This window comes from Panulirus ornatus, chromosome 53 (genome assembly GCF_036320965.1).
Source record: "Panulirus ornatus isolate Po-2019 chromosome 53, ASM3632096v1, whole genome shotgun sequence".
NCBI classification, from domain to species: domain Eukaryota; kingdom Metazoa; phylum Arthropoda; class Malacostraca; order Decapoda; family Palinuridae; genus Panulirus; species Panulirus ornatus.
The window spans coordinates 17,067,667-17,082,666 of record NC_092276.1 but is presented as its reverse complement, the minus strand read 5'-3'; the positions used below and the strand labels follow the sequence as shown (position 1 = coordinate 17,082,666).

Genomic DNA, 15,000 nt, shown 5'->3' with positions numbered 1-15,000 from the left:
AAATATATTTAAGCAATTCTGCCAGTGTGAATAAATATTACCAGTGTGCTGTACAAACTCATACGTAATGTGAATTGTTAGACATGGAAGACTCCTAGATTCCGGGGGGGACGGAGGAGGGACTCAGTCCCTGTGAGTATTGTACGGACGACCGACAGACAACGGAGGCAGGAACAACAGACAACAGGGGCAGGAACAACAGACAACAGGGCCAGGAACAACAGACAACAGGGGCAGGGACAACAGACAACAGGGGCAGGGACAACAGACAACGGAGGCAGGGACAACAGACAACGGAGGCAGGGACAACAGACAACAGGGGCAGGGACAACAGATGGAAGAACAAAGGATAAAAGGAAGACAAACGGAAGAGAGAGAGAGAACATACACCAAGGAGGACCCGAGAGAGAGAGAGAGAGAGAGAGAGAGAGAGAGAGAGAGAGAGAGAGAGAGAGAGAGAGAGAGAGAGTCACATTGTTCAGGAAATTATGTTTTAACGAGAAGTGGGTGGTGGGTGGGGGGGGGGGGGGGGGGGATGCTGGTTAGGTTAGGTTAGGTTAGGTTAGGTTAGGTTAGGTTAGGTTAGGTTAGGTTAGGTTAGGTTAGGTTAGGTACGTGTGTGTGTGTGTCTGTGTGTGTGTGTGTGTGTCTGTGTGTGTGTGTGTGTGTGAGTGTGTGTGTGTGTGTTTGTATGTGTGTGTATGTTTGTATGTGTGTGCATCTGTTTACACACACACACACACACACACACACACACACATAATGAGTGATAACATTATCTTGCGTCAGTTTCCTGTGTAGGGTGAGGGGCGGGGCCACACTGGGGGTCGTGGTGAGCAACACTGTCCTGGGGCGGGGCAGGACACACACACACACACACACACACACACACACACGACCAGTGCTACAACCAGTGCTACAACCAGTGGTACAACCAGTACTACAACCAGTGCTACAACCAGTGCTACGACCAGTGCTATAACCAGTACTACGACCAGTGCTACAACCAGTGCTACGACCTGTGTTACAACCAGTACTACAACCAGTGCCTCGACCAGTGCTACAACCAGTGCTACAACCAGTGCTACAACCAGTGCTACAACCAGTGCTATAACCAGTACCACGACCAGTACTACAACCAGTGCTACAACCAGTGCCTCGACCAGTGCTACGACCAGTGCTACGACCAGTGCTACGACCAGTGCTACGACCAGTGCTACAACCAGTGCTACACCAGTACTACAACCAGTGCTACGACCAGTGCTACGACCAGTGCTACGACCAGTGCTACAACCAGTGCTACGACCAGTGCTACAACCAGTGCTACGACCAGTGCTACGACCAGTGCTACGACCAGTGCTACAACCAGTGCTACAACCAGTGCTACGACCAGTGCTACAACCAGTGCTACGACCAGTGCTACAACCAGTGCTACGACCAGTACTACGACCAGTGCTACGACCAGTGCTACGACCAGTGCTACAACCAGTACTACAACCAGTGCTACAACCAGTACTACAACCAGTGCTACGACCAGTGCTACAACCAGTGCTACGACCAGTGCTACAACCAGTGCTACGACCAGTGCTACAACCAGTGCTACAGACCAGTGCTACAACCAGTGCTACAACCAGTGCCTCGACCAGTGCTACAACCAGTGCTACGACCAGTGCTACGACCAGTGCTACAACCAGTGCTACAACCAGTGCTACGACCAGTGCTACGACCAGTGCTACGACCAGTGCTACAACCAGTGCTACAACCAGTGCCAGTGCTACAACCAGTGTAACTACCAACCAGTCCCACGACCAGTGCTACGACCAGTGCTACAACCAGTACTACAACCAGTGCTACAACCAGTGCTACGACCAGTGCCTCGACCAGTGCTACAACCAGTGCTACAACCAGTGCTACAACCAGTGCTACGACCAGTGCTATAACCAGTACCACGACCAGTACTACAACCAGTGCTACAACCAGTGCTCGACATCTAAACCAGTGCTCGACCAGTGCTACGACCAGTGCTACAACCAGTCTACAACCAGTGCTACGACCAGTGCTACAACCAGTGCTACGACCAGTGCTACAACCAGTGCTACAACCAGTGCTCGACCAGTGCTACGAACCAGTGCTCGACCAGTGCTAAACCAGTGCCTCGACCAGTGCTACGACCAGTGCTACGACCAGTGCTACAACCAGTGCTACAACCAGTGCCTCGACCAGTGCTACGACCAGTGCTACAACCAGTACCACGACCAGTACTACAACCAGTGCTACAACCAGTGCTACAACCAGTGCCTCGACCAGTGCTACGACCAGTGCTACAACCAGTGCTACGACCAGTGCTACGACCAGTGCTACAACCAGTGCTACAACCAGTGCCTCGACCAGTACCACAACCAGTGCTACAACCAGTGCTACGACCAGTGCTACGACCAGTGCTACAACCAGTGCCTCGACCAGTGCTACGACCAGTGCTACGACCAGTGCTACAACCAGTGCCTCGACCAGTGCTACGACCAGTGCTACAACCAGTGCCTCGACCAGTGCTACGACCAGTACCACAACCAGTGCTACAACCAGTGCCTCGACCAGTACTACAACCAGTGCTACAACCAGTGCCTCGACCAGTGCTACGACCAGTGCTACAACCAGTGCCTCGACCAGTGCTACGACCAGTACCACACCAGTGCTACAACCAGTGCTACGACCAGTGCTACAACCAGTGCCTCGACCAGTGCTACGACCAGTACTACAACCAGTGCCTCGACCAGTGCTACAACCAGTGCTACGACCAGTGCTACGACCAGTGCTACAACCAGTGCCTCGACCAGTGCTACGACCAGTACTACAACCAGTGCCTCGACCAGTACTACAACCAGTGCTACAACCAGTGCCTCGACCAGTGCTACGACCAGTGCTACAACCAGTGCCTCGACCAGTGCTACGACCAGTACCACAACCAGTGCTACAACCAGTGCTACGACCAGTGCTACAACCAGTGCCTCGACCAGTGCTACGACCAGTACTACAACCAGTGCCTCGACCAGTGCTACAACCAGTGCTACGACCAGTGCTACGACCAGTGCTACAACCAGTGCCTCGACCAGTGCTACGACCAGTACTACAACCAGTGCCTCGACCAGTACTACAACCAGTGCTACAACCAGTGCCTCGACCAGTGCTACGACCAGTACCACAACCAGTGCTACAACCAGTGCTACGACCAGTGCTACAACCAGTGCCTCGACCAGTGCTACGACCAGTACCACAACCAGTGCTACAACCAGTGCTACGACCAGTGCTACAACCAGTGCCTCGACCAGTGCCTCGACCAGTGCCTCGACCAGTGCCTCGACCAGTGCCTCGACCAGTACTACAACCAGTGGCAGGACGCGAGGCGGGAGGAGCATGTGGTCGTGGGTGGTGATGGTGATGGTGATGGTGATGGTGGAGGTGATGGTGGAGGTGAGAGCGACAGGTAAGGAGCCAGGAGGTGATGGTGATGGTGGTGATGGTGATGGTGATGGTGGAGGTGATGGTGGAGGTGAGAGCGACAGGTAAGGAGCCAGGAGGTGATGGTGATGGTGGTGATGGTGATGGTGATGGTGGAGGTGATGGTGGAGGTGAGAGCGACAGGTAAGGAGCCAGGAGGTGAGGGGGGAGGGGGGGGGGGAGCCTCCCTTCCGGTACACCACACACTGAAGTGCTCAACACACCACCGGACTGGCCCTTCCTCATGCTGCCATGCGCAGGTTGGGAAGCCCTACAGCTGGAGATGGTCCATCCAGGACTCTTGGTCCACCCAGGACTCTTGGTCCATCCAGGACTCTTGGTCCATCCAGGACTCTTGGTCCATCCAGGACTCTAGGTTCACCCAGGACTCTTGGTCCACCCAGGGCTCTTGATCCACCCAGGACTCTTGGTCCATCAAGGACTCTTGGTCCACCCAGGACTCTTGGTCCATCCAGGACTCTTGGTCCACCAGGACTCTTGGTCCATCCAGGACTCTTGGTCCACCCAGGACTCTTGGTCCATCCAGGACTCTTGGTCCATCCAGGACTCTTGGTCCACCCAGGACTCTTGGTCCATCCAGGACTCTTGGTCCATCCAGGACTCTAGGTTCACCCAGGACTCTTGGTCCACCCAGGACTCTTGGTCCACCCAGGACTCTTGGTCCACCCAGGACTCTTGGTCCATCCAGGACTCTAGGTCCACCCAGGACTCTTGGTCCACCCAGGACTCTTGGTCCACCCAGGACTCTAGGTTCACCCAGGACTCTTGGTCCACCCAGGACTCTTGGTCCACCCAGGACTCTTGGTCCACCCAGGACTCTTGGTCCATCCAGGACTCTAGGTTCACCCAGGACTCTTGGTCCACCCAGGACTCTTGGTCCATCCAGGACTCTAGGTTCACCCAGGACTCTTGGTCCACCCAGGACTCTTGGTCCACCCAGGACTCTTGGTCCATCCAGGACTCTAGGTTCACCCAGGACTCTAGGTTCCACCCAGGACTCTTGGTCCACCCAGGACTCTAGGTTCACCCAGGACTCTAGGTTCACCCAGGACTCTTGGTCCACCCAGGACTCTTGGTCCACCCAGGACTCTAGGTTCACCCAGGACTCTTGGTCCACCCAGGACTTTAGGTTCACCCAGGACTCTTGGTCCACCCAGGGCTCTTGGTCCACCCAGGACTCAAGGTTCACCCAGGACTCTTGGTCCACCATGGGCTCTTGGTCCACCCAGGGATCTTGGTCCACCCAGGACTCTTGGTCCACCCAGGGACTCTTGTCACCTCAGGGCTTTTGGTCACACAGGGACTCTTGGTCCACCAGGACTCTTGGTCCACCAGGCTCTTGGTTCACCCAGGACTCTGGTCACCAGGACTCTTGGTCCACCCAGGACTCTTGGTCCACCCAGGACTCTTGGTCCATCCAGGACTCTTGGTCCACCCAGGACTCTTGGTCCACCCAGGACTCTAGGTCCACCCAGGACTCTTGGTCCAACCAGGACTCTTGGTCCACCCAGGACTCTTGTCCACCAGGACTCTTGTCCACTCAGGACTCTAGGTTCACCCAGGACTCTTGGTCCTCACCAGGACTCTTGGTCACCAGGGACTCTTGGTCCACGCCAGGAGCTCTAGGTTCACCAGGACTCTTGGTCCACCCAGGACTCTTGGTTCAACCAGGACTCTTGGTCCACCCAGGACTTCTTGGTTCAACCCAGGACTCTAGGTTCACCCAGGACTCTTAGTCCACCCAGGACTTTTTGGTCCACCCAGGACTGTTGGTTCACCTAGGGCTCTTGGTCCATCCAGGACTCTTGGTCCACCCAGGGACTCTTGGTCCACCCAGGACTCTTGGTCCACCCAGGGCTCTTGGTTCACCAGGACTCTGGTTCACCTAGGGCTCTTGGTCCACACAGGACTCTTGGTTCACCTAGGGCTCTTGGTCCACCCAGCACTCTTGGTCCACCCATGAATATTGGTCCATTCAGGGCCCTTGGTCCACTCAGAACTCTTGGTTCACAGGACTCTGGTCCATCCAGGATCTTGGTCCACCCAGGGCTCTTGGTCCACACAGGGCTCTTGGTCCATCCACGACTCTTGGTTCACCTAGGGCTCTTGGTCCATCCAGGGCTCTTGGTCCATCCAGGGCTCTTGGTCCACCCGACTTTGGTCACCTAGGGCTCTTGGTCCATCAGGGCCTTGGTCACCAGGGCTCTTGGTCCACCACGGACTCTTGGTTCACCTAGGGCTCTTGGTCCATCCAGGGCTCTTGGTCCATCCAGGGCTCTTGGTCCATCCACGACTCTTGGTTCACCTAGGGCTCTTGGTCCATCCAGGGCTCTTGGTCCACCCAGGGCTCTTGGTCCATCCAGGCTCTTGTTACCTAGGTATTTGGTTCCCAGGGCTCTTGGTCCACATGATGTCTTGGTCCATTCGTACTCTATGGTTCACCTAGGTGCAGTCTTGGTCCATCCATGTTGGTCATCCCAGGGCTCTGGTCATCAGACTCTTGGTTCCCAGGGCTCTTGGTCCATCACAGGCTCTTGTTTACAGTGTTCCAGGGCTCTTGGTCATCACAGATGTTCCAGGTGGTGGTTGTCCACCAGTGGGGTCAGGTTGGTCCATTCCCAGTGGCTTCTTGTCAACCAGTTCAGGTCTAAACTGTGTCCAGTGGTGTCAGTTGTATACACTGTGTTCCCGGTTTCAGGTTGTAATACTCTTGTTTCCCAGGTCGGGGTCAGGTTGTTTCATACCACGAACTGTGTTCCCAGGTAGGGGTCGTTGGTATACACAGGTTCCCAGGTGGTCCATCAGGCTTGTCCATAACCCAGATGTTCCCTAGGTGTGGTCAGGTTGTATAACATCATGATGTTCCAGGTCGGTGGTTAGGTTGTTAATAACATCTTGTCCACCAGGGGTCAGTTGGTACATCACAACTGATGTTCCAGTGGCTGGTTGGTCCTTAATATACCATGTGTTCCATGGTGGTCTTGTCATCCACATCTTGTTCACCAGGTGTGGTCTAGGTTGTTCCATCAGTCTTGGTCCCAGGTGTGGTCAGGTTGTTAATAACAACATGATGTTCCCAGTGGTGGTCAGGTTGTTAATACAATGATGTTCCAGGTGGTGTAGGTTGTTAATAACAACATGATGTTCCCAGGTGGTGGTCAGGTTGTTAATAAAACATGATGTTCCCAGGTGGTGGTCAGGTTGTTAATAACAACATGATGTTCCCAGGTGGTGGTCAGGTTGTTAATAACAACATGATGTTCCCAGGTGGTGGTCAGGTTGTTAATAACAACATGATGTTCCCAGGTGGTGGTCAGGTTGTTAATAATAACATGATGTTCCCAGGTGGTGGTCAGGTTGTTAATAACAACATGATGTTCCCAGGTGGTGGTCAGGTTGTTAATAACAACATGATGTTCCCAGGTGGTGGTCAGGTTGTTAATAACAACATGATGTTCCCAGGTGGTGGTCAGGTTGTTAATAACAACATGATGTTCCCAGGTGGTGGTCAGGTTGTTAATAACAACATGATGTTCCCAGGTGGTGGTCAGGTTGTTAATAACAACATGATGTTCCCAGGTGGTGGTTAGGTTGTTAATAACAACATGATGTTCCCAGGTGGTGGTCAGGTTGTTAATAACAACATGATGTTCCCAGGTGGTGGTCAGGTTGTTAATAACAACATGATGTTCCCAGGTGGTGGTCAGGTTGTTAATAATAACATGATGTTCCCAGGTGGTGGTCAGGTTGTTAATAACAACATGATGTTCCCAGGTGGTGGTCAGGTTGTTAATAACAACATGATGTTCCCAGGTGGTGGTCAGGTTGTTAATAACACATGATGTTCCAGGTGGTGGTCAGGTTGTTAATAACAACATGATGTTCCCAGGTGGTGGTTCAGGTTGTTAATAACAACATGATGTTCCCAGGTGGTGGTCAGGTTGTTAATAACTAACATGATGTTCCCAGGTGGTGGTCAGGTTAGTTAATAACAACACTGATGTTTCCCAGGTGGTGGTCAGGTTGTTAATACAACATGATGTTCCCAGGTGGTGGTCAGGATTGTTAATAACAACATGATGTTCCCAGGTGGTGGTCAGGTTGTTAATAACAACATGATGTTCCCAGGTGGTGGTCAGGTTGTTAATAACAACATGATGTTCCCAGGTGGTGGTCAGGTTGTTAATAACAACATGATGTTCCCAGGTGGTGGTCAGGTTGTTAATAACAACATGATGTTCCCAGGGTGTGGTCAGGGTTGTTAATAACAACATGATGTTCCCAGGTGGTGGTTCAGGTTGTTAATAACAACATGATGTTCCCAGGTGGGTGGTCAGGTTGTTAATAACAACATGATGTTCCCAGGTGGTGGTCAGGGTTGTTAATAACAACATGATGTTCCCAGGTGGTGGTCAGGTTGTTAATAACAACATGATGTTCCCAGGTGGTGGTCAGGTTGTTAATAATAACATGATGTTCCCAGGTGGTGGTCAGGTTGTTAATAACAACATGATGTTCCCAGGTGGTGGTCAGGTTGTTAATAACAACATGATGTTCCCAGGTGGTGGTCAGGTTGTTAATAATAACATGATGTTCCCAGGTGGTGGTCAGGTTGTTAATAACAACATGATGTTCCCAGGTGGTGGTCAGGTTGTTAATAATAACATGATGTTCCCAGGTGGTGGTTAGGTTGTTAATAACAACATGATGTTCCCAGGTGGTGGTCAGGTTGTTAATAATAACATGATGTTCCCAGGTGGTGGTCAGGTTGTTAATAACAACATGATGTTCCCAGGTGGTGGTCAGGTTGTTAATAACAACATGATGTTCTCTGGTGGTGGTCAGGTTGTTAATAATAACATGATGTTCCCAGGTGGTGGTTAGGTTGTTAATAACAACATGATGTTCCCAGGTGGTGGTCAGGTTGTTAATAATAACATGATGTTCCCAGGTGGTGGTTAGGTTGTTAATAACAACATGATGTTCCCAGGTGGTGGTCAGGTTGTTAATAATAACATGATGTTCCCAGGTGGTGGTCAGGTTGTTAATAACAACATGATGTTCCCAGGTGGTGGTCAGGTTGTTAATAACAACATGATGTTCCCAGGTGGTGGTTAGGTTGTTAATAACAACATGATGTTCCCAGGTGGTGGTCAGGTTGTTAATAATAACATGATGTTCCCAGGTGGTGGTTAGGTTGTTAATAACAACATGATGTTCCCAGGTGGTGGTCAGGTTGTTAATAACAACATGATGTTCCCAGGTGGTGGTCAGGTTGTTAATAACAACATGATGTTCCCAGGTGGTGGTTAGGTTGTTAATAATAACATGATGTTCCCCGGTGGTGGTCAGGTTGTTAATAATAACATGATGTTCCCAGGTGGTGGTTAGGTTGTTAATAACAACATGATGTTCCCAGGTGGTGGTCAGGTTGTTAATAACAACATGATGTTCCCAGGTGGTGGTCAGGTTGTTAATAACAACATGATGTTCCCAGGTGGTGGTCAGGTTGTTAATAACAACATGATGTTCCCAGGTGGTGGTCAGGTTGTTAATAACAACACGATGTTCTCTGGACCTTCAGGTTGTGATGGTTGTAAGACATACTCCGTGTGTGAGGGTGGCTTAACGACCATTCCCGTCCCTCAACACAAGACGAAACTGACCTTTCACCTGTACACTCAGAGCGCGAGGTCAGAGGTCACCATCACCGGGGTCGCGGGTCACCCATTCTCTGAGCCAGTGGAAGTTACGTTGTGTGGTGAACGTTGGCACCTCGGCAACCTCATACAACCTGACCAGGTAAGCCCAGGTCTCTTCGTGCCACCTGCTCTCCAGGTCAGCCAGCCCACATGGTCTCCAGGTCAGGCAGTCAACATGGTCTCCAGGTCAGGCAGGCCACATGGTCTCCAGGTCAGGCAGGCCACATGGTCTCCAGGTCAGGCAGTCAACATGGTCTCCAGGTCAGGCAGCCCACATGGTCTCTAGGTCAGCCAGCCCACCTGGTCTCCAGGTCAGGCAGTCAACATGGCCTCCAGGTCAGGCAGGCCACATGGTCTCCAGGTCAGCCAGGCCACATGGTCTCCAGGTCAGGCAGGCCACATGGTCTCCAGGTCAGGCAGACCACATGGTCTCCAGGTCAGCCAGCCCACCTGGTCTCCAGGTCAGGCAGTCAACATGGCCTCCAGGTCAGCCAGCCCACATGGTCTCCAGGTCAGCCAGCCCACCTAGTCTCCAGGTCAGGCGGCCCACCTGGACTCCAGGTCAGGCAGGCCATATGGTCTCCAGGTCAGGCAGGCCACCTGGTCTCCAGGTCAGGCAGGCCACAAGGTCTCCAGGTCAGGCAGGGCACATGGTCTCCAGGTCAGGCAGTCAACATGGTCTCCAGGTCAGGCAGGCCACATGGTCTCCAGCTCAGGCAGGCCACATGTTCTCCAGGTCAGGCAGGCCACATGGTCTCCAGGTCAGGCAGCCCACATGGTCTCCAGGTCAGGCATTTAACATGGTCTCCAGGTCAGCCAGCCCACCTGGTCTCCAGGTCAGGCAGTCAACATGGCCTCCAGGTCAGCCAGCCCACATGGTCTCCAGGTCAGCCAGCCCACCTGGTCTCCAGGTCAGGCGGCCCACCTGGACTCCAGGTCAGGCAGGCCATATGGTCTCCAGGTCAGGCAGGCCACCTGGTCTCCAGGTCAGGCAGGCCACAAGGTCTGCAGGTCAGGCAGGGCACATGGTCTCCAGGTCAGGCAGTCAACATGGTCTCCAGGTCAGGCAGGCCACATGGTCTCCAGGTCAGGCAGGCCACATGGTCTCCAGGTCAGGCAGGCCACATGGTCTCCAGGTCAGGCAGCCCACATGGTCTCCAGGTCAGCCAGCCCACTTGGTCTCCAGGTCAGCCAGCCCACTTGGTCTCCAGGTCAAGCAACCCACCTGGTCTCCAGGTCAGCCAGCCCACATGGTCTCCAGGTCAAGCAGCCCACCTGGTCTCCAGGTCAGGCAGACCACATGGTCTCCAGGTCAGCCAGCCCACTTGGTCTCCAGGTCACATAACTATATTTGTGTTTATGATGTATGTTATGATTACTAACATTAACATGAGATATTGACCATAACTATGCTATCATTACAACCTCTAACATCAGATGTTAATTATAACCAGGTTATCATCTGTTAACATCAGATGTTAATTATAACCAGGTTATCATCTGTTAATACCAGATGTTAATTATAACCAGGTTATCATCTGTTAACATCAGATATTAATTATAACTAGGTTATCATCTGTTAACATCAGATGTTAATTATAACCAGGTTATCATCTGTTAACATCAGATATTAATTATAACTAGGTTATCATCTGTTAACATGAGATGTTAATTATAACCAGGTTATCATCTGTTAACATCAGATATCAATTATAACTAGGTTATCATCTGTTAACATTAGATGTTAATTATACAATAAAAACCAGGTTATCATCTGTTAACATCAGATGTTAATAACTAGGTTATCATCGGTTAACATCAGATAATGATAATATGATTATAACTAGGTTATCATCTGTTAATATCAGATGTTAATAACCAGGTTATCATCATGTTAACATCAGATGTTAATCATACAATCATAACCCAATATGGAGTTATAATGATATATTGTTGTTATGTTGAGTCCAGCGAGCGTCGACCATCGCGGTGCGTGGGTGTTCCACAACCCAGTCTACGGTGACCTACAACATGGAACACTTGGTGTTGTTACAACTTACAAGCACAACTCCTGCACTGTTTCAGTGGGAATTACAACCTTGTGAACGTGAGTGTTGAAGGTGACCCTACCCACACCTCCCCACCCCCCCACATACACCCTCCCCTCACTACATATGTTGTAGGATGGATATACCCCCACATGGATATACCCACATGGTATACCCACATGGTTATACTCACATGGTATACCCACATGGTATACCTGGACCATAGGTTCCACAACCTTCCTCACACACCATCATATATACCTATGTACAACACCAATACATCTGCGTATTGTATAATGATAATAATAATTTTCATATATATATATATATATATATATATATATATATATATATATATATATATATATATATATATATATATATATACACGATTAAAGTGCATAGCCTAGCGGTTAGCACGCCTGCCTCTTGCACAGGGGTCCCGGGTTCGATCCTGGCTGTTGGAGGTTTGTATGTTCTATACATATATATATATATATATATATATATATATATATATATATATATATATATATATATATTGGAAAGCCTTGTCTCTCCCCTGATGATGTGATTATTACACGAAAGTGCACTTGGGAACTTTTCGTGTTTCATTTTCCCCCTGGACTCATAGGAATATATATATATATATATATATATATATATATATATATATATATATATATATATATATATATATATATATATATATATATATATAGAAGTGTTTCCTCCGTTGGCAGGGTCTTCGCCTTCGTCAGGCAGCAACAAGAGGCCCTTGCTGCCACCCCTCCACACTACGCCCACAAGCCACAACCACTCCAGCTGTGGGAGGCCCACGTTGCCTCCTACCCCGGAGAGGGACGCCACGCTCCTCCTCCCTCAGGAGGGGACGCCCCAGGTCGTGCTGTCGTGGGTGCTGGGGTCCCTCCTGCTGGTGTCCGTCGTGGTCAACTTGGCTCTGGGCGCCTGCGTGTGTCGTCGGTGCGCGGTGTGCAGCAAGCAACATGGCCTTCACAGTTAGTGTACCCACCGTATGTCCTCCCTCACCCTCCCTCTATGTGCTCCCTCACCTTCCCTCTACGTGCTCCATCACCCTCCCTCTACGTGCTCCCTCTCCCTTCCTCTATGTGCTCCCTCTCCCTCCCTCTGCGTGCTCCCTCACTCTCCCTCTATGTGCTCCCTCTCCCTCCCTCTACGTGCTCCATCACCCTCCCTCTACGTGCTCCCTCTCCCTTCCTCTATGTGCTCCCTCTCCCTCCCTCTGCGTGCTCCCTCACTCTCCCTCTATGTGCTCCCTCTCCCTCCCTCTACGTGCTCCATCACCCTCCCTCTACGTGCTCCCTCTCCCTTCCTCTACGTGCTCCCTCTCCCTCCCTCTACGTGCTCCATCACCCTCCCTCTACGTGCTCCATCACCCTCCCTCTACGTGCTCCCTCTCCCTTCCTCTACGTGCTCCCTCTCCCTCCCTCTACGTGCTCCCTCTCCCTCCCTCTACGTGCTCCCTCTCCCTTCCTCTACGTGCTCCCTCACCCTTCCTCTATGTGCTCCCTCTCCCTCCCTCTACGTGCTCCCTCTCCCTCCCTCTACGTGCTCCATCACCCTCCCTCTACGTGCTCCATCACCCTCACTCTACGTGCTCCCTCACCCTCCCTCTATGTGCTCCCTCACCCTCCCTCTACGTGCTCCCTCACCCTCCCTCTCTACCTCTCAAACCAGCAGTTATCTACCACTCGCTCCTCTACCACACGAGTCTCTGTCTACCTTCCTCCACTCGCTCCTCTACCACACGAGTCTGTGTCTACCTTCCTCCACTCGCTCCTCTACCACACGAGTCTGTGTCTACCTTCCTCCACTCGCTCCTCTACCACACGAGTCTGTGTCTACCTTCCTCCACTCGCTCCTCTACCACACGAGTCTCTGTCTACCTTCCTCCACTCGCTTCTCTACCACACGGGTCTGTGTCTACCTTCCTCCACTCGCTCCTCTACCACACGGGTCTGTGTCTACCTTCCTCCACTCGCTCCTCTACCACACGAGTCTGTGTCTACCTTCCTCCACTCGCTCCTCTACCACACGAGTCTGTGTCTACCTTCCTCCACTCGCTCCTCTACCACACGAGTCTGTGTCTACCTTCCTCCACTCGCTCCTCTACCACACGAGTCTGTGTCTACCTTCCTCCAAAAAAAAAACCCACACATAAACAATGGTGCAGAAGGGAAAGGAAGAGAGAGAGAGAGAGAGAGAGAGAGAGAGAGAGAGAGAGAGAGAGAGAGAGAGAGAGAGAGAGAGAGAGAGAGAGAGAGAGAGAGTGGAACAGATCAAAACAAAGAATTTACTGTGCTTAAATGTAGACCAGGGCAGACATGACTGAAGGAAATATAAGTGTAATGTTTTCATCCAGTTAGAAAATAAATAAAGTTTTATTTGCCTTTCCAAAGCAAAACATTTCACAACTCTTTCTATGCGTCTCTTGAAAGCCAAATGACGTCGGGTCATTCGTGTATCATAATGGTCGTTTGCACACCAGCCAACTTAACCACCATCATAGATCCAGGTTACTAATGTACTCAGACGATCACGAACGACCCCACTATATCACTTCTGGACTTTTGTCTTTTCTATCTTGATTAAGCCGTGTGGGTAGTTAAGATGTGTTTCTCAACCTGGGAATCACCTTGTTAGCTCACTCGACTCTCTCTCTCTCTCTCTCTCTCTCTCTCTCTCTCTCTCTCTCTCTCTCTCTCTCTCCCCAGTGTGTGTGTGTGTGTGTGTGTGTCCCCTTTTCCCTCCAGTGGCATGACAGGTTGTGAACTTCCACCCCCACTGAACTATAGTTCCAGTGGCACTTCCGTCCCCCACTGAACTATAGTTCCAGTGGCACTTCCGTCCCCCACTGAACTATAGTTCCAGTGGCACTTCCGTCCCCCACTGAACTATAGTTCCAGTGGCACTTCCGTCCCCCACTGAACTATAGTTCCAGTGGCACTTCCGTCCCCCACTGAACTATAGTTCCAGTGGCACTTCCGTCCCCCACTGAACTATAGTTCCAGTGGCACTTCCGTCCCCCACTGAACTATAGTTCCAGTGGCACTTCCGTCCCCCACTGAACTATAGTTCCAGTGGCACTTCCGTCCCCCACTGAACTATAGTTCCAGTGGCACTTCCGTCCCCCACTGAACTATAGTTCCAGTGGCACTTCCGTCCCCCACTGAACTATAGTTCCAGTGGCACTTCCGTCCCCCACTGAACTATAGTTCCAGTGGCACTTCCGTCCCCCACTGAACTATAGTTCCAGTGGCACTTCCACCCCCACTGAACTATAGTTCCAGTGGCACTTCCACCCCCACTGAACTATAGTTCCAGTGGCACTTCCGTCCCCCACTGAACTATAGTTCCAGTGGCACTTCCACCCCCACTGAACTATAGTTCCAGTGGCACTTCCACCCCCACTGAACTATAGTTCCAGTGGCACTTCCACCCCCACTGAACTATAGTTCCAGTGGCACTTCCGTCCCCCACTGAACTATAGTTCCAGTGGCACTTCCTCCATAGCCACCTTGGACTGTGTTCGCTCGTGTGTCTTGATTCCATCTACACTCCACATTACTATAATGTTCAGACACAATGTGGAAGCCTGGATTTCTTTGACTTTTATCTTGTAGAATATATATATAAAGTGGTGAATTCTACCTCCACTCCGACCCCACTAGTTTATCTTAGGTGTTCACCAG

General features: G+C 51.1%; 1 protein-coding gene across 1 annotated transcript in view; it reads left to right on the top strand.

Annotated features, from left to right (window-relative positions):
• Window positions 1–15,000, top strand: part of LOC139765253 (uncharacterized) — a 17,372-nt gene that overhangs the window by 738 nt on the left and 1,634 nt on the right. Inside the window, exons 2-4 of the mRNA XM_071692589.1 lie at window positions 2,572–3,481; window positions 9,202–9,318; window positions 12,010–12,285. Of these exons, the coding sequence (XP_071548690.1) occupies window positions 2,572–3,481; window positions 9,202–9,318; window positions 12,010–12,285 (1,303 nt within the window). The remainder of the gene's footprint in view (window positions 1–2,571; window positions 3,482–9,201; window positions 9,319–12,009; window positions 12,286–15,000) is intronic.